Source organism: Tympanuchus pallidicinctus, unplaced genomic scaffold (genome assembly GCF_026119805.1).
Source record: "Tympanuchus pallidicinctus isolate F22 unplaced genomic scaffold, pur_lepc_1.0 scaffold5, whole genome shotgun sequence".
NCBI classification, from domain to species: domain Eukaryota; kingdom Metazoa; phylum Chordata; class Aves; order Galliformes; family Phasianidae; genus Tympanuchus; species Tympanuchus pallidicinctus.
This window is the reverse complement of record NW_026294769.1, coordinates 74036293-74062146: the sequence shown is the minus strand read 5'-3', so window position 1 is coordinate 74062146 and position 25854 is coordinate 74036293. Positions and strand designations below refer to the sequence as shown.

The following is a 25854-nucleotide window of genomic DNA, read 5'->3' as shown; positions in this document are numbered from 1 at the left end:
TGCTAATTGAGAGGCACAGCTTGTAAGGAGAGGTGATGTCTTTTATTAGAGCGTAGCTGCAAGGAGTGAAAATGCTCTGTTATCTTCTGGCTAAACTTCCCTGCTGAAGTGCTTTTGGCTTTTATCTGTCTTCAGCTGTTTGCAAGCGACTCGGAGGGGTCAGCTGTCCCAAAAACATCACAAATCCATCCCCAGAAGTGTCTGCACCGAGCTGCATCATTTAGTGAGACACCCACTCTTCACACGGACAGCCATGGTGCCACCACGAGAATCCCTCCTGTCGCTCACCAAGCTGCTCCAACAATTAATTACCCTCCCGGTCATAAACCGGAGCCAGTTACGATCGATGAAGTCTGCCAGCCAACATCACATAGCCCATTGATTTCTCACCAGCAATTTCACCAGCAGGGAGTTTAACTGAGACTAAGAAAGAGAATAACAATTGTGTGCTGGCCTGTTTTCTGTCTACACACTGCATGTAAGACATGGAATCTTTCCAGCTTGCCTTTTCTTCTGCTTCCTAAGAGGAGGTTGTGGCAAGGTGGGAGTCAGCCTCTTTTCCAAATAACAGCAATAGGACAAGAGGTAGTGGCCTTAAGTTGCACAAGGAGGGATTCAGGTTGGATATTTGGAAAAATTTCTTCTCAGAAGGAGTGGTGAGGTATTGGCACAGAATGCACAGGGAGGTGATGGAGTCACCATCCCTGCAGATGTTCAAGATATGACACTGAGGGACATGGTTCAGTGAGCTTGGTGATGATGGGTTGATGGTTTGATTTGATGATAATGTTTTTTTCCAGCCCACATGATTCTATGATTTCCTTGTCCTCCATTCAGGCTTTCATGTCATTTTTATTAAATGGATTGGCCCCATTGGTGTAGCTAGAGAACGGTGAGACTCAACAAGTGTCTCACAATTCTGGACACATCCACTGTTTTTTTTTGTTTAAATTTCCAGGAGCATGAAGGTCTCCCAAAGGCTAGTTTGAAGGTAGGAAACTCTGCATCTGTCCTCCATATTCAACTATTTAATGGACTCAAGATTCTGATGTTGATTATGGCTCTCAATGTCTCTTTTCCTCTTATGACTCTATGTCAATGGAAAAAAAGGAAAGTCTAAGTCTAGACTAGTGAGATTTAACAAGTATTCACTGAAATCATCATGGTTACATTGCGAAAATTAAATCCAGCCCTTGATATATCATGTACCTGCATTATGAGCAGGCACAGCTAGATCACAACTCCCTGTTGCATTCAGCTCTCTGACAGCTTTTTCCAAAATCCCTGTCCTCCCCAGTAAAAACAAGACTGTGAAGAGTTTGGGATACATACCAGGACACTTCCTGTCATTGCACTGCCTATACTCTTCCTTGGGACCCTGGCAGGTCTCTCCTCCAAAGAAGGGTCCGTAGCACACACGGTCACGTCTCTGAGTTCCACCTCCACAAGTAGTGGTGCAGCTCCCCCACACTCCCCAGGCTTGCCATTTCCCATCCACTGGAGATACAAAAAAGAGAAACAGCTTATAACATCCCAAACATCATTTTCAGGAGAAAAAGGCAAGTTTCCAAGGTAAGCATTGGAACACAGGATGAGTAAAGTAGGTGTGAAGGGAGATCTCCTGCCCCAAATCCTTGTCAGATTCTCAACACACATGAAATCAGTACATTATCTTTCCCACTGCAACAGTCATTCAAGAAGAATGAAGAACATTCTTCTGCTTCTCCTGAATATCTTCATCCCACAACACCAGAACTATCTCTTTCCTGGAGCACCAGTCTTATGAGGAGCAGCTGAGGAAACAGAGACTGTTTATTCTGAAGGAGGTTCAGAGGAGACCTCATCACTCTCTAAAACTCCCTGAAAGGAGATTGTAGTGAGGTGGAGGATGGCCTCTTTGCCCAGGTAACAGCAACAGGACAAGTGGTCTTAAGTTTTGACAAGGAAGGTTCAAGTTGTATACTAGGAATAGTTTATTTTCAGAAACATTGGTAATGCTTTGTAACAGGCTACCCAGGGAGGTGGTGGTGTCACCATTTCTGGAGGTTAAATCAAGAAAAGGTTAAATGTGGCACCGAGGGACATGATTCAGTGGGTATGATGGGAACTAAATTATCTTAGCAATCTTTTTCAATCTTAATGATTCTATGATTCTTTTCTTGGGCTCCAAGTTGGGACTCAGTCCCATACAGTCAGCAGAGGTTCAACCTGCTGGATGGCAACATCAGGCTGCCAAACTCCACAGCTTGAGTTTGGTTGGAATGCAAAAAGTATATGTGAAAATAGATTTTCAGAGACACACCTCTGGTCTGTGCTGTGGTTGTAAAGGGACCAGCAGAGCCCTCAGGTGATAAATCACAAAGAATCATCAAATAACCCTTCTCCAGCCATTTCCATTGCACCATTGTTTCACATGCCTCAGAAAGAGTTTTTGCAAGAGACTCATTTCTTAGTATCTTCTCCAAGTATCTTTACACATTCAGTGGAAATGCTACTGCTTTTGCATTAACAATGGCCTTTATCAAAGCACTATAAAAATGTTAATTATCCCTCACAACAAGCCTACAAGGTAGGAAAATGTTCTCTTCTGCATCACAGACACAGAACAACAACTCAGTGTCAGAAATAGAGAACTCTCTTGATTCCTATTTGGGTTTTAATTAGGAATTAATGGGTTATCTCAGGTCAAATAATTCCTTGTGGGAGAGTGGGAAATTTCTCTCTTTTTCTTCAGAGGAAGAAAATTACTGAACAAAAAGGCCAGCATCAATCTGTGGTACTTTATTTGGTAACACCATATATAGTGTAAACCATACCTCTCGATGCTTTGATACGTAACTCTGAAATCAGTGTAACAAGGATGCTTAAAAAGGGGGAGACCCTTTGTGTCCTTAAGAATCTCCACAAGTTACAAAGAAGTGAGCAATCTAAGAAAACATAGTAGAGTCCATATAGGGAAGTCCAGTAATTATGGCCTGATTTTCGGGTGGTTTTGTGACAAGCCAGGAGTTGGAATAATTAATCCTTATGGGTCTTTTTCAACCCCAGTTATTCTATGATAATAGAGTTAAATACTGCTATACTTTCTGCTGCAGATTTTGTTGCTACCACTGGAGATAAGAACTTATTGAGGAAATGGTTGTTTGTGGGTGTACTTGTTCTCTTGGAAAGGGGAGGAAGGCTCTCTCCATCTCAGGGGTCCACTCTTTCTCAGTCCTACTGGCTAAGAGACATGTAGCAACTAAGAGGAGCCAGGAAAAGGGCCAGGTGGAGCATGGCAACACTAATTGGTTCTGTTTAATCTTGAAAGCATTTAGACATCTAAGCCTTATTTTCAAGAAAGAATATTTTTCACTCCAGTTGACCCAATTAGTCAGAAAGATGTGTTCCCTGTGGGTAATCACTCATCTGTCAGGGGTCTCCTGGGTTTGTCAGCTATGGATTTTGACTTGCATGGTCCATAGGTATGATCCACAGCCTCCTTATTACTGCAAAACTTGTGAAAACAGCGCAACTCTTCCCCAAAGAAAACAGGAAGGGATTTTATATAAACTTATCAGGGATTACCGACAGAAGGATAACCCAAAAGAGAGGAAAATCCATTGGCCACTGACCTGGGCACTGACGTAGGAAGCAGTCTCGGGTCTCTACCCAATGTCCTTGGCATTCAGCTCCCCCATAGGAAGGTCCATTGCATTCCCTCGTCCGCTGCTGGGTGCCGTTGGAGCAGGAAGCGGAGCAGGAGCTCCAGCTCGACCACTCATTCCAGTTGCCGTCCACTGAGTGGCCCAAAGAGAGATAACAAAGCGGAATGTGAAAACCTCTCCCCCTGGAAGGAGGCATGTGCAAGAGTCCCTGACCTGTGCCTACAAGGGACTGAGGAAGGGGAGGGCCAACCAAAGGAGTTACAGAGTGAGTGAGAGGGAGAAGACCACCAAGAAAGAGTTCAGGCAAACATGTCAGCAGCAATTTCTTGGGACCTTTGCAACCTCTAATTGGTATGTTAAGGCTTGACAGTATGCAAGCATCATAACACATTGATTTTTATATTCACAGTCTACATGACAGCACAAATGTTGGAATTATTGACATTATATATTACAGTACAAAGCTCTCAGTACAGGCAGTTATAACAAAACAACAAAATAGAGAATATGGATCATGTTTCCACTAAAAGTATTGAAGGAATCCGTATATTACCACGACATATCCCATTTTAGTCTATCAGTATTTTTTTGAGGGAATTCATTCTTCACTATGAATGAAAAGCAGTGCATGAGTCTGGCTCCTCATGCACTCAAATGCTCTGTACTTCAGAGGAAGCCCTTAAAGCACAAACTGAAATCACAAACTGAAATCACACTGTTATTCAAAGGAATTCATGCTGCCAGCCAGGAGATACTCAGAGGTGCAGAGGTGTGCTCCAACAGGAAACCACAAGCAGAGAGCACATGTGTGGTCAATGCACTTCAGTCATATCTGAATTAACGCTGCCAGGCTTGATCTGTCTCCACATAGCACATCTCTGGTAATTGAATAGGGAAGGGAGGGAAAAGAGAAGTTGCAATAGGGACAGGTTTGGAAGGAAACATGAATACATTCTATTAGCATGGTACAGCTTGAGGCATTCCCAAGTGTGGCAGTCACACCCTAATTGGCCCCTGGTCATCAGATCTATCACCCAGTCTGCTATTCCTGGAGCACTTTTCCTCATTAGCAGTGGTCATCATGCTCTGTTTAGCTCTCATTAACTGCTAGTTCTCACTCAGAAAAAAAAAAAAAAAATAATTGAATCATGGAGAAGTCTGAATTCTGGTGTAAATCACATTGTTTAGATGCAGGTCATTTTCTTTCACTTTGGTTTCTTTGACCAAGTAAAATATATGCAGCCTGGTTCTCTATACATTCTGCAAGATCCTGAATGGCCCCAAATAATCCCCACTGTGTTATATGTTTTTTTCTTTTCAAGAAAATGTCAAAATACTCAAATGAACAACTGTTAATTCAAACAGCATCGTGTAATCTCAGGTCTGAAAAAAAAAAAGGATGCTTCTTCTTGGCAATCCAAGCTTGCTGCTTCCATTGTGCATAAATTCAAAGTATCACAGCAATACTTATCAGTCCCAAGGAAAGGAAATACAAGAGGTGGTGACTGGTAGATGATTTCTCTCTGGAAATGATAAAAACCTCACAGAATGTGTCCTGTCCAGTAAAAATTAGTTATTTTTTTTTCTGCTTGAAGTTGTCATCAACTGGCAGTGCGTGCCCCAGTGTTCACTGATATTGGAAAGGTTAGACTACATTTCCAAGGTAAAAGTCACATTTAGCAGAAGAAAGTCGGATTTAACAAAGGCCTACCTGCTGCCATGAGAGTGGAGACTGGAATTCTACCACAACTTAAGGAGTTGGACTTTGTGATCTCTATGAACCTCTTCCAACTTGGGTTATTCTATGATTCTAACTGTGTGCATTTGGAGATGGGAAAACAAAAAAGAGCTGCATCTACAAATTGCTTATTCTCTGCGAGAGACGGAAGAAGGAATTTCCTTTGAGATGAGAGCTTATTTATTAATGGACTGAAACTGTAAAGATATTTTAAAAATGGAGAAGCAGAGACAGACATTCTGCATCGGGAGCCACGTGCACTGACACAGGGATGTCTCCTGGGCAAGATGCTGAGAAATCTCCATCACAGACCCAGCAAATCATGCAGTGCTGCTGCTGTATCGCAGAATCATCAAAGAAGTTCATTGGAGTCTGATTTGTGCAGTCTTTGCAGGCAGTGGCATTGTCTTCCCCTTTATTTCTTCCTCTCCAAAGGACTCAGGACTCAGCCGGCGATATCTAGTGCTCCAGAGGAACAAAAGCTCTGTTGTCCCTGCAGCAGAGCGTTTTTATCAGTTGCAGTAATAAATCCTCTGAGCGGGGTGGTAATAAGCGATACAACTGTCTGGTGTGTCAAGCACTGAGCAGTGCCCATTGTTGTGCTTCAGTGAGTCCCCCAACGCGGCACTCATTTGGCATAGCAAAGCCACTGATTGCCTTTGTGGCATTAATTAGAGCTGAAGTCTTTCAGTTGGGCTGCCTGTCTCTTCCCCCACTGTTCCGTTTGCTACAGCGTATCCACATATTTATTTGTATTTAAATTAATTATGGCTCAACATTAATTCAGGATATGCTTTATTGCCCAAGCCACGCCAGGTCTGACTTCTTCAATTTGTCTTTTTATGACAGAGTCAATTTGATGTCTGGGATGTTCTTATTCTGAGTACAGTCTTTTGAACTGCAGCCAGAAGTCCAAGGATAGTTACTTGGGATGAAAACTGTGCAGAAAATGCCAGGAGGCTCCTCACAAATGTTTTCACAAAGTTCTCATCACTCCCACAATCCCTCTCCTCCTCCGGGGACACAATAATTTCTCATAATGATTCTCATTAAACCTGAAAAATGTCAGTTGATATTACCCTGGGAGAAGGGAGGAGTGTTGGGGAGTTCCCTTATGTTCTGATCATGTCCACTAGGAAAACCTGAGTTAAATTAACAGGGGCTTTGTGTGGTTCAGGGGAAGGAAGCCACAGAAATACAATTTGATTTGCAGTGAGAAAGCAGATTTCTTTCTGGTGTTTCAAAGCCAAAATCAGGGAGAGGCATTTGAAAGTGAAATCTGAGGAACAAATTTCAAAAATAATGAAAAAAAAATATGGCAGGAGTCTCATAGTCCATGTCACTGACCAAAGAAGGATCCAGTACAGACAGAAATTGCATGGTGAAGTGAGACAGGTATGAAATTAACAGGCAAAATTACTCATCCCAGCACAATAACATGCCCAGCTGGGCTACATGGTTCCATACAACCCATTGGGGATAATAAACGATAAAAGTAAAATGTTCTTGGAAATGCCAGTTGATAGTTGATAGGGCTCAATGATAGTTGAGCCCGTCCAGATTCATCCAATACAATGTGTCCTTAGTACGTTAAGGGCAAACCAGAACCTAAGACACTGTTGAGTCTCATATCGAGGGGAGGTTTAGGTTGGATATTAGGAAAAATTTCCTCTCAGAAGAAGTAGTAATGCAATGGAACACTTTGCCTGGGAAGGTGGTGGAATCACCGTCCCTGGAGGTTTTTAAGAAATGCGGAGATGTGGCACTGAGGGGCATGGTTAGTGGGTATGGTCGTGATGGGTTGATGATCTCATTTTCCAACCTTAATGATTCTATGATCTCCTCAAAGGTGCCCCTAGGTTGCTCCTCCAATGTTTTCTTTTCTTACAGATGATCCACTTTGGAATAGATCAATGTCAATAGGAGGTACATCTACAGAGCTGTTCATTGACCTGCATGTGGGCATCTTTGGGGATTGGGAGACCTGCTGGAGGGAAGTCTCTCAATCTCTAACTGCCTTACCTGGGCAAAGTGCAATGTTGCAGAACTTCGTTTGCTTCTCTGGGCCCTCGCAGGGGTTCCCACCAAACTGTGGGGGCTTGCATGTGCGGGTCCGATCCCTGTACCCTCTCCCACACGTGGAAGAGCAGAGGCTCCATGGAGACCACTCATCCCAGGTACCGTGCACTGCAATAAGAGCAGAAGTAAGTTTCCTTTCTAAAGGAGGTCTGGAGAAATGAGAGAGCCCACAGAGCACATCATCTTCCCGTCCAAAATGAGCAGTATGTGAGAAGGTTGTGTGGGAAGGCCAAGAACAAGCCAGCTTGAAATTTGCCAGAGGAACATGGTGTAATTTTATATGATTTGGTATCAACAACACTTTGCTTTCCATCCTACTTGAAATAAATTGAAATACACTTTTAATTGACCCAATTTTTTGGATCTTTGAGCCAAGGAAAAATATGATTTTTTTGAGAAGATGCAGTTAGCTAGAGAGGAACAAAACTAAAAAAAACCTAACAGTTTTAAAAAAAAAAAACACAAAAACACCAGCCTTTGGAAAGCAACATCACCATTATTTTGTCACTTCTCACCATTATTTCCCTCACTCAATTGAATTTTCAAAGGCTACAGCATTATCAAGCCCTCAGAAAAGCTGTAGCCTATTTCCTAATTGCTGTCATACAGCAGTGACATCAGAGGCAAAGCTAGAGAGATTTAGAAGAACGGGAAAGAAATGAGATGTGCAGCAATGCTCCAGCACTGCTCAGGCCATCACTGGTAACTCCAAGAATTAGACATCTAAAGCCTCCTAATCTATATTGATGTAATCTTCTTCGAGATAATCTAATCTAATCTGGCCAGTTTATTTATAGGAGGTCAGTCACCGTAATTTCTAGAGGCCAAATGTTACGAGTATGTACTGATCACTTTTAAAGAACTTTATCCTTTCCAGCTTCAGCCAAGGAGGCTAACACAAAATCAATAATTCTTCAGGAAAAAAAAAATAAAAAAAGACCCACAGAAGCAGGTACTTTTCCAGTCCTTCATTGGCTGCCAACAGTAACTGAAACCTAATTTTTGTGATTGTCATCAGGAACTTTTTGTGGTAAGAGTTAAATAGAGGAGGAAATTCAAGAAAGGGCATAAGAACTAGCTTGGTGGTTTTGCCATTCTAAGATTGGTTGTGAACAATGATGTTGCTGTCCAAGAGTTGTGAATAAGAACTCTTTAATAGCTCAGTTTTTGAAAATAATTAACAGATTGTGCTATTTCATCAAAACTGTGGAAGAAGTACTATAGAAGAAGAGGGAAAGGAGGGTTCGGTTCACAAATATTCCAGCAGCTCAAGTTTTTCATACTCATTTTGCAGTAGTGTATCCAGTATTGGAATCTGAGCAATTAAAAATGTCATCTGTTGCTTCTCTTTCCCATCTGCCCCACACTTGAAAACATCTCCCAGGGTCACAGACTTTTTAGATATATCATGTTTATTGCTTTTAAATAGAATGAAGTTGTCCATTCCATGTGGCATAAGTGCCCATCTAATAGTGTTTGGTCTATCAAGAGTCTCTCTATACGGGAAGGGAGAAAAAATGATATTTCCCAATGACATATCATAGGCTGTCAATGCTCCATGAACCTTCCTTTCCCTCCTGCTTGTCATGCATGGCGTGCTCAGCCCACCTGGGCATATGGCAGAGTTGTTGCACTGTCTCTGTTCCCGGAGAGGGCCGCTGCACTGAGTGCTGTAGGAAGACGACACACAGAACCTGGTCCTGGTCTGCCAGCCCTCCCCGCAGGTAGTTGAACACACACTCCATGGGGACCACTCCTCTGCTGCAGGGTCACCTGTTGGGGTTGGAGAAGAAGGTGAGGATGTGGCATGACTGGTCCCTGGATCTCTGGGGCAGTTGCACTTCAACAGCCACTATGCAATGTGACCCCTGTGTGGTGTGAGAACAAAGGGGCAAAGCAATTGGTGAGGAACTGTGACCATGGGTCAAAAGGTTTATTTTCAGTAGGGGTAGGGGGCTATTTCTTACGGAGGTAAGACACACACACGTCAGAAGGGAATGACATTGTGGACGTATCAGGGCATTGGGCAGGACAGAACCCACCACTGATGATGGTAGAGGATAGCCACTGCAGAGTGATGTGAGCTGGGATATTTATCACTCACTCAGTGATAGTACTGATAAAGTCATAGAGATTAGACAGATAGTGAATGTGTCCATAAACAGGGCAGGCATAACGATCCAACTCCTTTTCCTGCTTTCTCCTCGCCCCTACTAATGCAGATTGGCAGCAGTAGAAAAGATAAAACAGCAGTGACAATGCCAGAAAAGGACATCAGCTGAACTAATTCCACACAGCTTTCCCTTGTCATCTCCTTCACCTGTGAAGAGCTGCTTTGAGCATCTGACTGCTCCTGAACATCTTATATCAACTGCTTCCCTGATGGAAAAGTATTGATTGGAAAGACAAGTAAGAGCATCCCATTCAACAGGAGATGGGAATGGGAAGAACTGATATATACTGTCTCTATCACTAACATCACCCACTCAGTCCTACCAGAGGGAATGTCACTCGGAAAAGTCACAAGAAGTGTGATGGATAGTTTTTTATTTATTTATGAGCACTAATCTATCTCCAAGAAAATACCTTCCTCTCTCAGATGAAAACAAAAGCCTGCTTTGTTTTGTTTTAAGCTCTGCATTATTTGTTTTTAAAATTTTTATTGGGTTACTAATAATTGCACACCATAAACCTATAAAATAACATTTTAATGCATAGCACACAGGCATATGGCACAAATAAACACCAAAAGCACATATTTGAGAATGCATAATAAAGGAATATATCCTTCAAGTAACAAGTCCTTCAGATCCTAAGACCATACTGTGTCACATCATACCCAGATGCACCTGGCAGACTATGGATGAAGTACAAAGGACTGTGGTGCTTGGTGCAGCAGTAAGCATGACTTTATAGGGATTGTACAACATGGCACAGCATTTGGACACATAGTGATGCATCCTGCACCACCACCTCATTCCCAAGGAAAGCTTGACAGCAGGTAATGTGTTAGACTGACCAGTTTCAAGACAAAGCATGAAAGACAAACTGGTAGTGAGATGTCACTCTTTGAGATTTTCTCTTGCTTGTAGGGCAGTGAGGGTTATAAAACATATCAGTGAAGTCACTGTCAATGTAGGTGGGAGCTACAGGGGGTGTAGACCATTAAACTGTCCTATACCAGCTTGACTGACCTAAAGATATGCTTGTCTTCCTCAAGGTGGTATATTTATTCACCAGTGTCTTAAGAGGAGTCTTCTGTATGCAACTATATTTTAGGTGCATTGAATCTGCTCACTGAACTGAGAAAGAGGTGGAGGTAAAAATGAGGTGACCTCCACCTCATATGTGTTGTTGTAATGATTGCAAGCTCTTTCTTTCATAGTATCCTTTCTGTCAAGAAGATCAGGGACAAGTAAAAAGGAACTTTGTATTTCCCCTGTAGTTTGTAAACCACCTACCTTCCTTGCTGCCTGTGCAGAGGAGGGGCACTGGATATAACTGTGTTCATTAAGCCAAAGTTGCTCAATACTGTTTCATTTTAATTTTGTGTTTTGTTCCACTCTCCTACCCAACGGGTTCCACTAGGGAAATGTTGTGCACTATTGGTCTTCCCCTGAGATCTGTAGGAGTGTGTGTGTGTTTTCAGGCCTTGGGGCTTCAAGAAAGCAACACTCCTATGTCCTGCTTCTCAAATATAAGAACTCCTGGTATAAAGAGATCTGCATTACCATGGTAATTTGGCTGCCTTTACAATAAGGAACTCAACTGTCTCTGCCAAACAGTCCTGTGACAGTCTGAATTCACCACCAACATGTTACCTTTTGGTGCCATTGTTTCAGCATTTGCCAAGCAGAGTGGGCCAAATCCAGATCCCTCTTCAGCTCAACAATTCCTGCTGCCTAGCCTGTCAGGATGTTACATGGATACCACGCATTTACTTTGCTTGGACTGTTCTCAGAGTCTTTCTAAGAGACAGAGGAAGCATGAAGAGATGTAGTGTCTTCCTCCATGAATGACTCGTGGCTTGCCATCACACCATCTCCCCTCTCAGGTTGTGGTTTTACAATTTCCATGTCCAGACAATAGTTACTGTGTCACTAGACGAACCAGTGGCATCTTTGACCCAAATTCCAACCATTCTCCTTCTTTGCCCTTGTATTTGCTGTCCTTTTCACTTCTACTATACAAAAGACTTTGTAGAGGCAAAGCTCCTCAATTATCACCTCTCAGATCGCACAGATGCTTGTATTTTAAATCGATAACATAACTTATTTTCCTAGATTTATATAAACCTACTGGGACACCATGTCCAGTCAAGTCTCAGTCTTTACAGAAACATAACTGCATTTCAAACTGTGTCAGACTCAGTCATGAGAGGCTCTCAGAACCAATTAGCATTAGGACAAGCTCTCTCATTTTCACCCAAGAGAAGGAGAAATATCGATCATCACCAAAACTATTGTAGAATCTTGGGATCATTGAGGTTGGATAAGATCACTAAGATTATCTGGTTCTACCACTGACCCATTACCACCATGCCCATTAAATCATGTTCCTAAGCAACACATCTACATGTTTCTTTTGAACACCTTTAGGGATGAGCACTCCACTATTTCCCTGTGAAGCCTATTCCAATGTTTGATCCCTCTTTTTGAAAATAATTTTTTCTTAATATCTAATCTAAACCTCCCCTGGTACAACTTAAGGGCATTCTCTCTCATTCTATCACAGTTACTCAGGAAAAGAGGCCAACACCCTCCTCACTACAGGTACAGAGAGATAAGGTCTCCTCTGAGCCTCCCCTTCTCCAGATTGAACAATCCCAGTTCCCTCAGCCACTTCTCTTAAGACCTGTGCTACGGATAAGACTTGTGTTCCATGGATGACAAGCTTTCCTACATTCCCACAGCAACTCTCTTTTATCTGGAGAGCTCCCAGCAGGTGTCACAGGAGACTCTGGGCATTGCTCCATGGAGCTGCAGCACTGAAATCCTGGATCCTTTCCAGCACCTGGCCAACCCTGATAGTAAGTGATCTAGCATTACAGAGAACTCAGCTGGCTGTAGGGTCTCCATCAGTGCCTGCAGCATCTCCATGACACTTTCTCCCTCAGCATTAATTGTGCGACACATTGCTGCCATCCCTCCGCCAGCATCTCTTTATTTTTGGCACATCCCATCCATTTGACATCTCACCACGTGCTGCCTCTGCTTCATTCACATCCTGCCATTGGCAAAAGTCTCCTGGAAGTGATGTGTGGGATGATCTGGGAGGACTCATGCCAGGGACCTGCTGGGATGTCACTCTTGTGCTATGGATGGGAGGGGCATGTGGGCAGCCAGCATCACTGTATGATGGCACAACTGTGCCACCGTCCTTAGGACCTAGATATCAGGGCTGAAAACAGCTGGCAGGAGCAAATATTGGTCTTCTGCTAAGCAGATCTTCCCCTTCATCCATGGTCCACATAGCTGGCATTCAGCTGTATTTCATATTTCATGTTTTTCCAGGTCTCACATAGATTTCAAATTGCCTGTCCCCTTCAAACTGTGTTAACTGCTAGGGAAGACTCTTGCTTTGCATTAGAATCCCCAGCTTCAGAGTCTAGTCCCAGTCTGGGCTGTAGTTTCAGTCGGGTCTTTACATCTCCTCCATTCTGATCACCTCAAACAACCTGACCACAGCTGATGCTCCTGGGAAAGCAGGAGGGACTCAGTGAACAATTTGCAGGACAGCCTGCAGCTTCCAGACCTGGGGTCCGCAGCACAAGAAAGGCATGGAGCTGTTAGAGCAATCCAGAGAAGTGCTACGAAGATGACCAGAGGGTTGGATCGCCTCTTTTACAAAGCCAGAGTGGGGAAGCTGAGCTTGTTCAGCCTGGAGAATAGGCTCCATGAAGATTCCATCACAGCATTGTGGTACTTAAAGGGAGCTGGTAATCAGGAGAGAAACCAACTTTTTACATGGGCAGATAGTGATAGGACAAGGGGCAAAGCTTTTAAACTAAAAGAAGGGAGATTTACGTTAGATGTTAGGAGGAAATTATTTATTCAAAGGATGGTGAGGCACTGGGACAGGTTGCCCAGAGAAGCTGTGGATGCCCCATCCCTGGAGGCATTCAAGGATGCCCCATCCCTGGATGGTCTTTTGGGCAACATGATCTGGTGAGTGGCAACCCTGCCCAGGGCAGGGGGCTTGCAATCAGATAATCTTAAGGCATATACCTTCCAACCCAAGCCATTCTATGGTTCTATGATATCCCAGCCCATGCTTATCTGAAGATAACACCACAGCTGAAAAGCAGCTTTGCTTCATCCATGCTACATCACCTGAGAATGCCTTCCCTTCACTCTCATTTGTACCATTCATCAGGTAGCAGCAGTATCAACACCTACCTTTTCTACAGCTTTCTGACAGCAGTGAATGCTGCTGCAGGCAGAGGGAGCAGATTCAGTGCAGGGTAGCAATGAGATTCAAACCATCCTTATAACTTCACCTGCTGCCAGGTCACCTTCAGAGCCTCTGCATCACAGTGCTGCTTTCTGGCACTGCTTGCTGCTGCACAATGAGTTGGACTAGAGCACATCTGATACACACCAGAATATGACCCTTCTCACTTATGACCAGCGTCACAGCTCTTGCTCCTCAAATCATCCCTCTGAAACCTTTCTAGAGTACAAACAGTTTGCAAGGCCAATGGACAATGATTTTTGACCTGCAGCCAGGGTCAGCACAACTTGCATTGCCCAAGAGCCGTGATGCATTGAGCTCCTGCCATGAAAGGCAGCTGTGAAGGGACAGCTTAAAATCAGATTGGACCTGGCTTATATCCGGGTCCTCTTCATTCTCCCCTTCCCAGATCACACAATTTGATGTTATTGTATCTTATTCCTATTTGATTGCAGAAGGTTGGAAGTTCCTACCATAGAGATTAACAGATACAAGTCCTTGCACTGCACTAACAACTTGATAACAGAGGAAAGCAATACTGCTCTCTCCCCATCAAGCCCTGCACACCTCCTTCTACAGTGAATGTGAAGGCATGACATGGACATCAGCAAAGAGGCTGTTCTGCAGTAAGGTCAGCTTTGGCTTAATGAACCATGGCTGTTTAGGTAGTTCAGACAAAGCAGTGACTTAGAAGTAGGCAAGGTGATGAGAAGCAGTCTGTGAGAAGCATGGTCTGGTTAGAGATTTCGTCTAACCATTTTTGCCTTCTTTGGTTAACAGCAACAATAAAAAACCCATCAGAGCAATGGGATGGGAATGAACTGAGTGCTCAGAGTGTGACTTGCTGAGTAAGCCCACACTATCCTGGGAGGAAAAGGGTTGGTTAAGTGGGTCATTGAAACAGCAAAGCAAGTCATTGCAGGCACTCCAGCTCAGCTGGGATGTGTAGGGACAGGGCAGCTGGTCCAGAGTCTGTTGTGGTAGGTCAGAGCTTACCTATTTGAGGTGCAGGGTACCCGTAGTGCTGCAGTTCATCAGTGTCCTCTCGCTTTCTGTTATCTGTGGACCTCAGCGATTGGCTTCTGGAATTATAGCGTCCATTGGCTATGGCAAGGTAATGGGTCATGTAAATACACCTTGGTTCACTCTGCAAGATCTTTCACTACAAAGGTTACACGTATAAACAACAGTGACCTGCAATGTTCCGCTGACACGACCACCTGCTTTCCAACCCCATGACCCTTGGCCACCAGCAGCCCCCAGGGCTATTGCATCAAACCAGCCTTCAAGACTTGGCCTGGCTGGCAGTTCAACCCCATGTTTTATTGCAATACATGGGACCATGCGGAATATGATCCTTTATGCCTGATCTTTAATTAATTGCAATGAACTGCTAAGGTGCCTGTACTCTTCATCGCACTTGTTTAATCTTTTCAGGTGTGCTGACAATGAAACCTGACAACCCTGAGAGTGTTTTGAGATCTGTGGTGAAGATTGGCAGTATATTTTGGTGGAATACTCTGCCTTGCAAGTGATATCTACTTAGCAACACGGAGTATTCAGAAAATGCTGCATGGAGCAGGCAGGTGAGGGCAGGTGAAAAGGAAAGGAATGGCTCAAAAGTATGTCTCCTTCTTAGACTCTACCCTAACATAAACAACAAGATCTGAAGGTCTGCTATCAACAGTGTGGCTTATAGTCCAACAGAGCTAACATTGAGCATCTTGGTAACCTACATGAAAGAGCAAAGCTACATATTACAGTGCAGATATCAGTGAAGATCTCTGACTGAAGACCATGCTGTTGAAATCAGAAGATAACCAATACATTCTCTGTACAAACATTTCATTTCTGATTAATAGCAAGCACCTGTCTGTTTTCCAAACCCACAAAGCTGTCAACTTTGCGTTTACATCATTTGTGGTATAGCTACAGAGAAAACTAAAATTTGACTCAGGTTTTCCTTGGTTGTGGGTATGTGGCAACCCTGATTTACACAAACACATGCCCTCCCTAGTAAATAGACAAGCAAGCAAGCAATAGCAATTGAGTCCCACCCCCAAGTACTGCTCACTGCAAATCAGGAAAGCTCAGCTGACTCCGATGGAGTCATACAGAATAATGTAGTGCTGAGTCCAAGCAATTTGTTATCTGGCAACTAGTTTGTTTCCAAACAGCAGGTACGATACAGAGGGCCTTTTTCTCCAAGGAGGTAAAAAACAGTCAGACACCTTTTCAAGATGTACAAACTGCCAAGAAATGAAATGGTGACAATTATCATCCTGGAATCCTGGGAAAATTAATAAAGGTTAATGAAGCTCCAGTGTGGTGGCAGGAGTCTTTATTGCCATCCAAAAAGGAAAAGCGGAGTGGGGTGAGGAATGATTCTGAATTCCTTCCAGGAGCCAGACTTCACATTCAGCAGCTTTCTTCATGGAAAACACCCATTTAGTTAGTGAAATTATGTTATTCCCCATTACCAGCAACCCAAATCTTCAAAGAAACGTAGGAATAGATCACATCAACTCCTTGAAACCTTCCCAGCACTGACTGGTTGCAGGCTATTGGCTGGAAGGGACAAGATGGGGCAGTTACTTGCCTACTGTCAACAATGGCATTGATAAAAAGGGCCCAAATCTTATTTGTTTATATATCTAGGAAGTTTGGGACCTTTGCACAAGAGACTAGGTTTACAAAAATTCCAACTACCTTTTCAATACCCAGTGTCTGAGTTTGCTTAAATTAGTCCTGTGTTCTCTGTGATACGGGACACATCCCAAATGCTGATCCATTTGCAGCACTCTTCCACCTGTGTTGACTACACTCATACTCTGTATGTTCTGATTTTACTTATTTTCATGAAAGCATCAAAACCACAAGGACCAACAAAATCTCCATCTGCAGTAAGTCTCAAAGGTTTCCCAGTGACTCATTTTGACTGGGAGGAGAAGGAAGGGATGGGCAGTGAAGGGGAGATGGGGAGTTTTGATAGATTTGTCAGCTTCTCAGAGCAAGGGAAGGGACATGACACTGAGTGTTTCAGAAGTGATCAGTGAGCATGGATAGACAGGGAGACAGAAGATGGGACAGAAGGAAGGAAAGATACAAGAGCATAGTAATAAATAAATGCAACCCGGACACCTTGACCCTCCTCCCACCAGCTCTTTGGTTTCCACATTATTGACATCCTCTAATGATTGATCTTGGTCTCAGAGAGAAGCATGATTTCCTACAGAAATGACATGCCTGCACTGTTGCTGCTCATCCTAATCAAAAGTAATCGGGTCCAACAGCTGAACATGTCATCTTGATGGCTCGCCCCACGACTCCTCCAACAAAGATTTCGTCCAAGCCCATACCAGAGTCTCTGTTGCAGCAGGAAGGATGTCTTCCTTTCAGAAATGGTGTGACAGAGAAGCAGGCCAAGCCCCATTTAGCACAGAGCATTGCTTATATTTGATTTGAACAATTACTTCAAGTATAGGTGAAAATCAGTTGTGATTCTGAAGGAAGAAGGGAGATGACAAGTCTCTTGTGCACAAAGCTATATTTATGCACCTGAATGGTGCATAAAGTTCACAGCGTGGTGCATTTATGGGGCCATGTAATAAAGGCAGTAGGGAACTAATCAGATCTCAGCAACTTGCTTCCCACACCAGGATCAGAGGAGAGGAGTAATGCTGGGATCAACAGAAGACATAGATATGGTTTACATGCAAACTGTATATAGGAATGGCAAACCATGGAATTACCCAAGCCCTTGGAGAAGACTAGCAGTAGAGCTAGAGAAATAATGGCCTTGAGGCAAACAAGAAAAACTGTAATTGCAAACACTTGCAAGTACTTGAGATTTTGGAAGAACATGGATAAAATGTGGACAGAGAGGATGATCCTGAAGTGCTAGTAGCAGTGGGAAGAAGAGGCTGGTAATTAACATTGCTGATGAGAACTTGTAATGTGTAACCTTGAAATACAGCTGAGGGGAAAAAATGGGATGCAGAAAACTCATGTCTTTGTGGGCCAAGTCTCAAACTTCCAAGTGCGTCTCACTAGAAATACTCACTCTTCTCTCAATATTCATCCCCCAAATGGGAGAGAGGAAGAAAATAGCAGCATCTTTAAAATTATTCAGGCAAGCTGGGATAGTGGGAATGAAAAGACAGATGATAGCAAAAAGTGAAAAAATGATTAAAAAAAAACACATTGAAATGGGCTAAATGTATCTCAGGTACATATAGGACAAGAAGCAGTTCCAGTTTGAAATGAATTCTAGCCTGACGTGGAGAACTGAGATGCTCTCACATGTGGGACATTTCAGCTCTGTGACTGCAGCAATTTTTAATGAAATTCAGGGGGAGCAGAGAATAAGACTGAGACCCAGCCTTGCCACTGTCATGTGGAACATACTATTCTTCACATTCCTATTAGTTAAGCAGCTGAGGGACCAGATCCTGATCTCATTTCTTGCTGGAAACCAATACAGGTCAATGGGTTTGCACTTACATCATGCTGCACCTTAAGGCAGGATGCAAGAGCTCCCCTCCTAGGTAAGGAGAGATATAACTGTCCAGTCTGCATATTCATAAATGTCAGATGGTTTTGTGTTACTTCTGCCAGATAGGATGGCAGGATTTCAGCTGGCTCCTTGTGTGGTTTTCATTCCCCAGGAATCAGCACAAGCCAACATTAGCTCTGATTGCTCTTGCATTTCTTCAGAGCTGCTGAATTTGAGCACCAGGGATAGGCCCATAGCATCCCTCCTCTGGTTTGAACATTGTCCTGTCTTGTTGTCCAGATTCTTCCCCTCCAGGACCTTTGTGTTCAAGGTCATCAGCAATCACAGATTTTGGCACTGAGCATAGTGTGCTGCCTCTTCCATCCAAGTGGGTGGACCCAGAAGTTCCTTTACAAGCATTTGCTATCATGCTTCAGTAGGCTTTTTCCCTCTATAAAGCAGCAGCTCCTAGTCAAATCCAAAAGATTGAGGACATTTTATCTGTCTCAACCAAAGAGAAGGGTTCTCATCAGGTTCTCTGCTTCTAGCATAGAAAAATCAGAGTTATAAAGGACAGTGACTTTTGTGCTTCAGATTACATTCCTGGAGCTGAGCAGCTGCCACAGAAAATGGCTCTGCCCAAGACAGGATGCTATTAATAACATTTCCTTTCCAATGTGGGATAAGCCCAAATTTTCTTTAGTGCTTTACAGCTTTGAAGTTTGCCCATGGAGAAAATTTACCTAGCTCATATGCCTTTGCACTTGAGTTTTATCCCTGGGGAAATCTAGCCAGATGATGTTCATCAAGCAAGAGACTCCTTTACACAAAACAGCTGAGACTGTGGCCCAGACAAGTGGGAAAATATTAAGCCCACACAGAAGGGTGGAGACATTCAGCTCTGCCTGTGCAGTGATTTCAAAGGACACTAGCATCTGCAGCCAGTGCATTCAGACTTCATCCTGGGAACCAAATAGACACATCTAAATTTGACAACCACATTCAGTCACACCTCATGGAAAGGATCAGAGCTACCATTCCCATCACTGAATGACCTGCTTGAAGATCCACCTGGGGCAGCTCATGAAGACAGAGGTTGCAGTAGGGTGATAAAAAGGGTTTGATCCTTCTAGCACATTTGCTATGGCCACAGAAAAGAAAAGAACTAATGAAATCCTCATAGATCATCTGCAAGCATTCATCTCAGCTGCTCCAGAGAGTTGAGTGAGAGCACTTGCTCCAGATGCCATTTCAGACTGAAGTCTCCTCTGGCTACTAGTGTTGAAATACATTCGCTAATCAGCCACTAGCTTATGAGCCACTTTGAAAGAAACAAGGAAAGAGAAGCTAAAAAGAGACAGCCTTGCCCTCATTTTGAAGGTGGTGGTAATTTCTGTCTTATTCTGACATAACTTGCTTGGTCAGCAACTGACTTCACTTTTTAGTTGGTGGTATTACATTCCTTCAGCAATTTTCAGTGACCCACACAGCTACGAGAAAAATATTAAAGCACTTATCCCTGTTTTGCTTTGCTGCTTTATTGGGATTACAGATAGATCTCTGGTCAAGGAAAAGGGCATTGTTTGTTTGTTTATTTTCTACTAGAGAAGTCAGCTGTCAGCCACTCTGCTATATCAAAAGAGCTAGTCAGGTGTTATTACAAGGTATTAAAATGCTGCAGAATTTAAAATGAGGAAGTACTTCTGTCCAGTTCTTTAAAATATATATATATATATATACACACTTTTTTTTAAATTATTATATATATATATATATACGCACACTTTTTTTTTTTTTTTTTTTAAAGGAATTAGAATATAGTTAACTGCAATATGAAATGAACATTTAGGAAGACAACAATTCAAGTGGAAGAATGAACGCCCTACTCATCTCTAGGAAACATATGAGCAGAAGTCAGTATGACAGCAATGGAACATTTAAAATAGATGGATTTATAATCTATCTCTAAGTCCTTCCAGAAGAGAAGGGGAAAAGTGCAAATATTCTACATTTTCATGGGCCACTTTTTATTTTTGGATTTCAAGGAATAAAAAGTGCATCTGTCTTGGGCATGGCTCCGAAGGCAACAAGGGATAGATGCATGGAACTAAGCGCATAGCTAGCATAGACACGGAGAGATGCAGGTTTATCTTCAGGTAGGACAAGATGAGCATAGGGAAGTGCTCCTGAAAGAATAATTGTTCACATCTTCCTTCAAATGCTTTCCAGTTTATTAGCATGAAAGCATCACAACGGGTCTCAGCAGTTTGCCTGCAAAGAGGCACTTGGGAAAATTAATCAGAATTAATTCATTTTATTTGATTTCAAAGGGGTAAATCAATTTGTGCTGCCTCATGCTGTGGATGCACACTTCTTCTAAACTAGGGCTTTCAACATAGTTTGAGATCCTTTATTCCAAAATAAGCTAAGCTGAACTAACTGCGCTTTAATTGGAGCAGGAGTTGACTGGGTGCGTAATGGGAAGGGGACAGGAAGAAAAGTAAAATAATGTATTGAATGATAGCCCCCTGGGCACAATCAGCCTTTTCTGAGTGCTGCGCTTTAGAAAAGTGTAAGTAAATAAATAGTGAGTAAATAGTGATTAATCTTTCAGTGCCCTGCTCTACAGATTGAGTGGAGGTGGAAGCTGCCTTCACCCCTTCCTTGCCACAGGAACCACAGGAGATCCAGCATGAAGAAGATCAAAGGTTGGGGCAGATGAAAGGAAGGCATTATGCCCCCTGCTTAGTACTAGTAAGAATGGACCTGAAAATTCTGTCCAGCCTGTTTGTCTCAGTTCGACAGAGATGTGAAGGAATAAAAGGAGTTCTGAGGAGAGATGTGAAGGTGATCAGGGTTGGGAATGAATGTGCTGCAAAGAGTCTGCTGGATCTAGGTCCCTCCCTCATTTATCCAGCATAGGAATGGAATTTTGAAAAGTTTTTCTACCTGTTATTCTGTGTGCTCTCATGCCTCAATAATGGCCACAGCCACACAGCCTTCTCTACCTACCCACAGTGGTATTTCCACCTTCATTTCAAGCTGAAGTTCAGGAAGTGTTTGGACAACGTTCTCAGAAATACGGTTTGATTTTTGGGTAGTCCTGTGTGGAGCCAGCAATTGGACTCAGTGATCTCTGTGGATCCATTCCAATTCAGGATATTCTATGATTCTTTGTGTCTTCTCATTCAGAGCCATGCCACCAAGACCATTTTGGTCCTTCCTCCAGCTCCATTCAGGTGCAACCAGTTCTAGAACTGGACCCTCCACTCAGGTTTACCTTCCAGGTCCTTGGTCATGGGTGGATGCACTCTCACCTTCACTGCTCCAAGCCACAGCTTCCATACAACTCCAGAATCACCAGTAAGCACAGGGGACATCAGTTAAATTTCCCTAATGTGGGTGAACCTCAGAGGAAAATTAGGAGCTGTGAGTCAAGGAGATTAAATTCTATATACTAGAAGGTTTCATTTTTAAAAATAAAAATAAAAAATCTAATTGCAACATGATTTAAATTTATGGAAATGTTAAAAAATTCATGAAATCATTTTAGCCCTCATTAGAGGAATATATTTATGTCCCTCTATTTGAACTTTCTCTTTATCAGGAGACATTTCCTTGCCTTTGAAGGAAACTGAACTTTCCCCAGTTATTTGCCTAGTTGGAGGAGTTATTCAAACATTCTCTACTACAAAATTGAAACAAAAAGCAGTGAATATTTATAAGCAGCCATTGGCTAGAATTTTCTGGGCTGAGACACTTCTGATGTTGTTTTTCTTCGCCACGTTCCTCTCTACTCAGCTAATGCAAAAGAAGCATTGGGAATGAAAGTGACACAGGTTACCAGCTCAGCTCATCAATATCAGTGCTGGCAATCTGTCCCTTGCCCTCTGGAGAAGAGGACCTGGAAAGAGACTGTGTGATAAGACTGCAAGGCCTATGTCAAAGATTTGCCTTGGTCAGGCTGTGTGTTTTGCCCAAGTCCATCTAATCGCCTTGTCTTAGTGCTATAGACTTTCATTTTGTAACAGAAACAGATAGCAGCAATACACCTGGCTGGGAAGGTGAACTAAACCAAAGGGAGATGGAAGAAGCAATACCAGCACCTCTCTTAGCTCTATGCTTTATTAAGAGGTCAACTATTAAAGAGATGTCCTTAGGGCACATGTTTTGCCATCCATGGCAGGCTTTGCAGCAGCCCGTGAATACCTGGTGTAAGTCTGAATACCTGTAGATTAACCTCTACTCTGTGGGATCTGCAGACGTGTGTGTGTGGTAAGACATGTCAACATGTGTGCATGTGCACGTGTGACTGCTAGACAAGCAGGGAAGGCCAGGATCGTGCACATCTGGAGTTGCATGCTCCCCTTGAGCCATTCACAAGTTTTACCATGCCTATAGACTACCTTTCGTTAATTATGGCTACGGGATTGAGACCTTTCTGAGAAGAGTGACCCGCTCGCACACGTGCAGGGGAACATGCCTCCACTTACTATTGCACGCCTTCCTATTGCACAGACGTCCTTCCTCCAGGACTCCCTCGCAGGCCAGGCCTTCATTGGGAAGGGGCTTACAGGTACGCATGCGGGTCTGCAGGCCTCCCCCGCAGTCCTTGGTGCAGTCGCCCCAAGCCGACCACGTGTTCCAACCACCTGGGCAAAATCCAGAAAATCCCTGTCAGCTTCAGTGTCGTGGTAGACAAAGCCAGACCTACACACCCTATGATGCACCTACTTCCAAGGCCTCAAAGCAAGATGTCTTAGGATATGATAGGCAGACCACACAGAGAGACAAAATATGGGAGAGGAAGGAAGAGGGATTTACTTGTCAGTGACTTCTCTTCAACTATCCTCTACCTTTAAACAGGGACTTTGGTCTTTGCCCTCCTGGATATTCTGCCCCTTTCCTAACTAGTCCAGCTCTTGCTCTTAGCTCTCCATTTTGCTGCCTTTAGGACCCTATACTCAGAAGACAGTTGAGAAAACCATTCATCCATCACATACATCATTAGTGAGGCTTCTTCAGTCTTTGTGAATTCTCCTACATTGTGCTCATTGTACAGAATAGGGTCTCATGAGACCCTTACACTTCAATTTTTTAATGAAAATTAGTTTAATTTCATCATCTAATCCAGCTTTACATAGTGCCTGGGAACATCTTTCCATTTGCTTGGGTGGACTTTGAAAAATTTCCTCCTTCCTCTTGCAGTTTTATTCCTCCTCCCAAAACAGCCACGCTCAAATTTTTGCTCTGAAGACAAAGTGAGAATAAACATATGCATCCTTCACAGTGTTAAGTGAAGTGGTATAAATATTCAGTAATGAGAATAACATGGGAAAATAGATCAGGATGGAAACACAGGTTGTAAACCTTCTGACAAGTGGCTCAGACATCCTGGAAGCAGTGGGAAGTATAGGTTGTTATTAGCACACAATAAATATTTGTTCTTCAAGGAGATGGTCTTTGCCTTGAAAGTCACTTTTTCTCTGCTGGTTCCCTTTCTAAACAGTGTGGGGAATAGGCTTGTCTCTCCTGTTCCCTAACAGGAGATAGATTGTGTTTCAGCTGTAAGAGAGGCCAATGGCATAATGGCAGGCATCCTGATGCCTTAGTTGAGCTGATCAATAGGACATCTGTAACCAGACACATTTAAAAGCTAATAAGCTCTTTGCTTGCCCTTTTAAGATATCTTTCTTTCCTTTCCCTTAAAGATTAGGAGTGGGGCTGGAGAATGGAGAGTGCAGCTGCACATAATCTTCAGCTAGTTTTTATCTTCTTGGGGTGCTTTTTGCAACAAAATGTAAGTGCTCCAGTGTGTTATTTTATTCAGTATTTGTACGCAAAACAAAAACTAGTTATCCAAACTTCTTGTTTGTCATGAAGGAATATTCAAACAAGCATGCATTTCAGGATGTAATCTGTTATGAAGGCATTTAATCCCTAAAAATATACAGAAAAACATACTGCCTAGTCTCAGTAAAGGAAAGAGGACTACAGTGCAGACACCTGTCTTTGGCTTGTTCATAGTTTGCTTATCAGCAGTAAGGGTCGGTATAAGACAAAAAACACCATGATTTCAAAGCTTTAACCAGAATGAGATCTCTTTATGAGGCTAGGTAACTTCCTCTCCTCATTCCTCAGTTTTCATCCCATTTGTGAGTACTAAAGAGAAGCTGGAGTAGAAGTACCAGTGCACTTACTAAATCAGCAAAGGCATTTACAACCAAGACTAAGGTATTCCCCACTTTATGGTGTAGTCCTTTTTTATCAGCAGGTTGTCCCATGGTCCTGACAAATGAAATACTGCATGTTATTTATCCTGTTTATTGGCTGTCAGATAAACTTTTTGAAATCTTCCTTTTTTTCCTGGGTCTAGTCATTTGTTGTTTCAAGTGATTTGTCTTTTTTAGTGGTGCTGTAAAGAAGCAGTTAAGGGCCTATTACATGAAGTTATACCCATCCCATTTCAAGGAAGAAAAAGAAGTGCTGTGTCATGAGTAAAACATTCAGTTCTTCTGTTTGCTATGTGAATGAATCTGGAATGGATAATGGCAAGTGAATGAGCAACCATAGCTGTGGAATGGCTGAACTGCAGCAACAAAGAAATGAATCACTGAATCATTTAGGCTGCAAAAGGCCACTAAGATCATCCAGTAAGTCATCAAACCATTCCCACCATGCCCACTAAACCAAGTCCCTCAGTGCTTCATCTACACATTTCTTGAAAACCTCCAGGGACGATGACTCCACCCCCTCTTTGGGCAGCCTGTTTCAGTTCATTACCACTCTTCAACCTTACATTTTTCTATAAAAGAACCTTGAGATTGTTTGGAGATTCAAGCGGTGGAGCACAACTGCCTTACACCCTTTACCTTACACTCGTGACGTCTCTATTAAGGAAGTTCATCCTCTTCAATTAGCACAATTTTCAGGAGGGACACACACTGAGAAGTTGAGGGAGGAAGGAGACAAATGCTCTGGGTCCTCTGCAGATGTCACAGAGGAGAAGTATGCACAGTTTTGTCCCTGCAGTAGTTGCCTACATGTTCAGTTGCTAAGTTCAAGAATGACTCACTAAGCTGCAACCAAAGGAATGTCCCTTCATGGACTTTCCTTCTCCTAAGACATATAACCTGGTTTTCACAAAACTTCCTTGTTCTAGTGCTTTTTATATATCAAGCATGAGTTTGGAGGAGACCTCACTGATGCCAAAAAGCAAGTAAGAGGTGAAACACAATACAGAATCCCAGAGAAGCTAATGGGACATTTTGCAGATAGTCCCCTTTGCCTCTGGAGTCCTGTTTCATCAGCTTTCAATGAACTGCTGCACCCTGCTGATCGATGTGGCTTGAATTGCCATCTGTCCTTAATCCAAAAATAATGAGTCTGCTGCAACTGCTTTATGAAGGATTTTGCTTTTCAACGGCATTGACTCCTGTGAA

The 25854-nt window shown here is 43.0% G+C and overlaps 1 protein-coding gene across 9 annotated transcripts in view; it reads right to left on the bottom strand.

Annotated features, from left to right (window-relative positions):
• ADGRB1 (adhesion G protein-coupled receptor B1) overlaps positions 1-25854 on the bottom strand; it is a 277528-nt gene that overhangs the window by 137501 nt on the left and 114173 nt on the right. For 8 of the 9 annotated variants that reach the window (XM_052704254.1, XM_052704257.1, XM_052704255.1 and 5 more), the window contains exons 3-8: positions 22906-23064; positions 14914-15021; positions 9073-9237; positions 7408-7572; positions 3615-3779; positions 1333-1497 (exon numbers count right to left, since the gene is read on the bottom strand). In XM_052704254.1, coding sequence (XP_052560214.1) covers positions 1333-1497; positions 3615-3779; positions 7408-7572; positions 9073-9237; positions 14914-15021; positions 22906-23064 — 927 coding nt within the window. The remainder of the gene's footprint in view (positions 1-1332; positions 1498-3614; positions 3780-7407; positions 7573-9072; positions 9238-14913; positions 15022-22905; positions 23065-25854) is intronic. The other variant, XM_052704260.1, reaches the window with a different exon arrangement.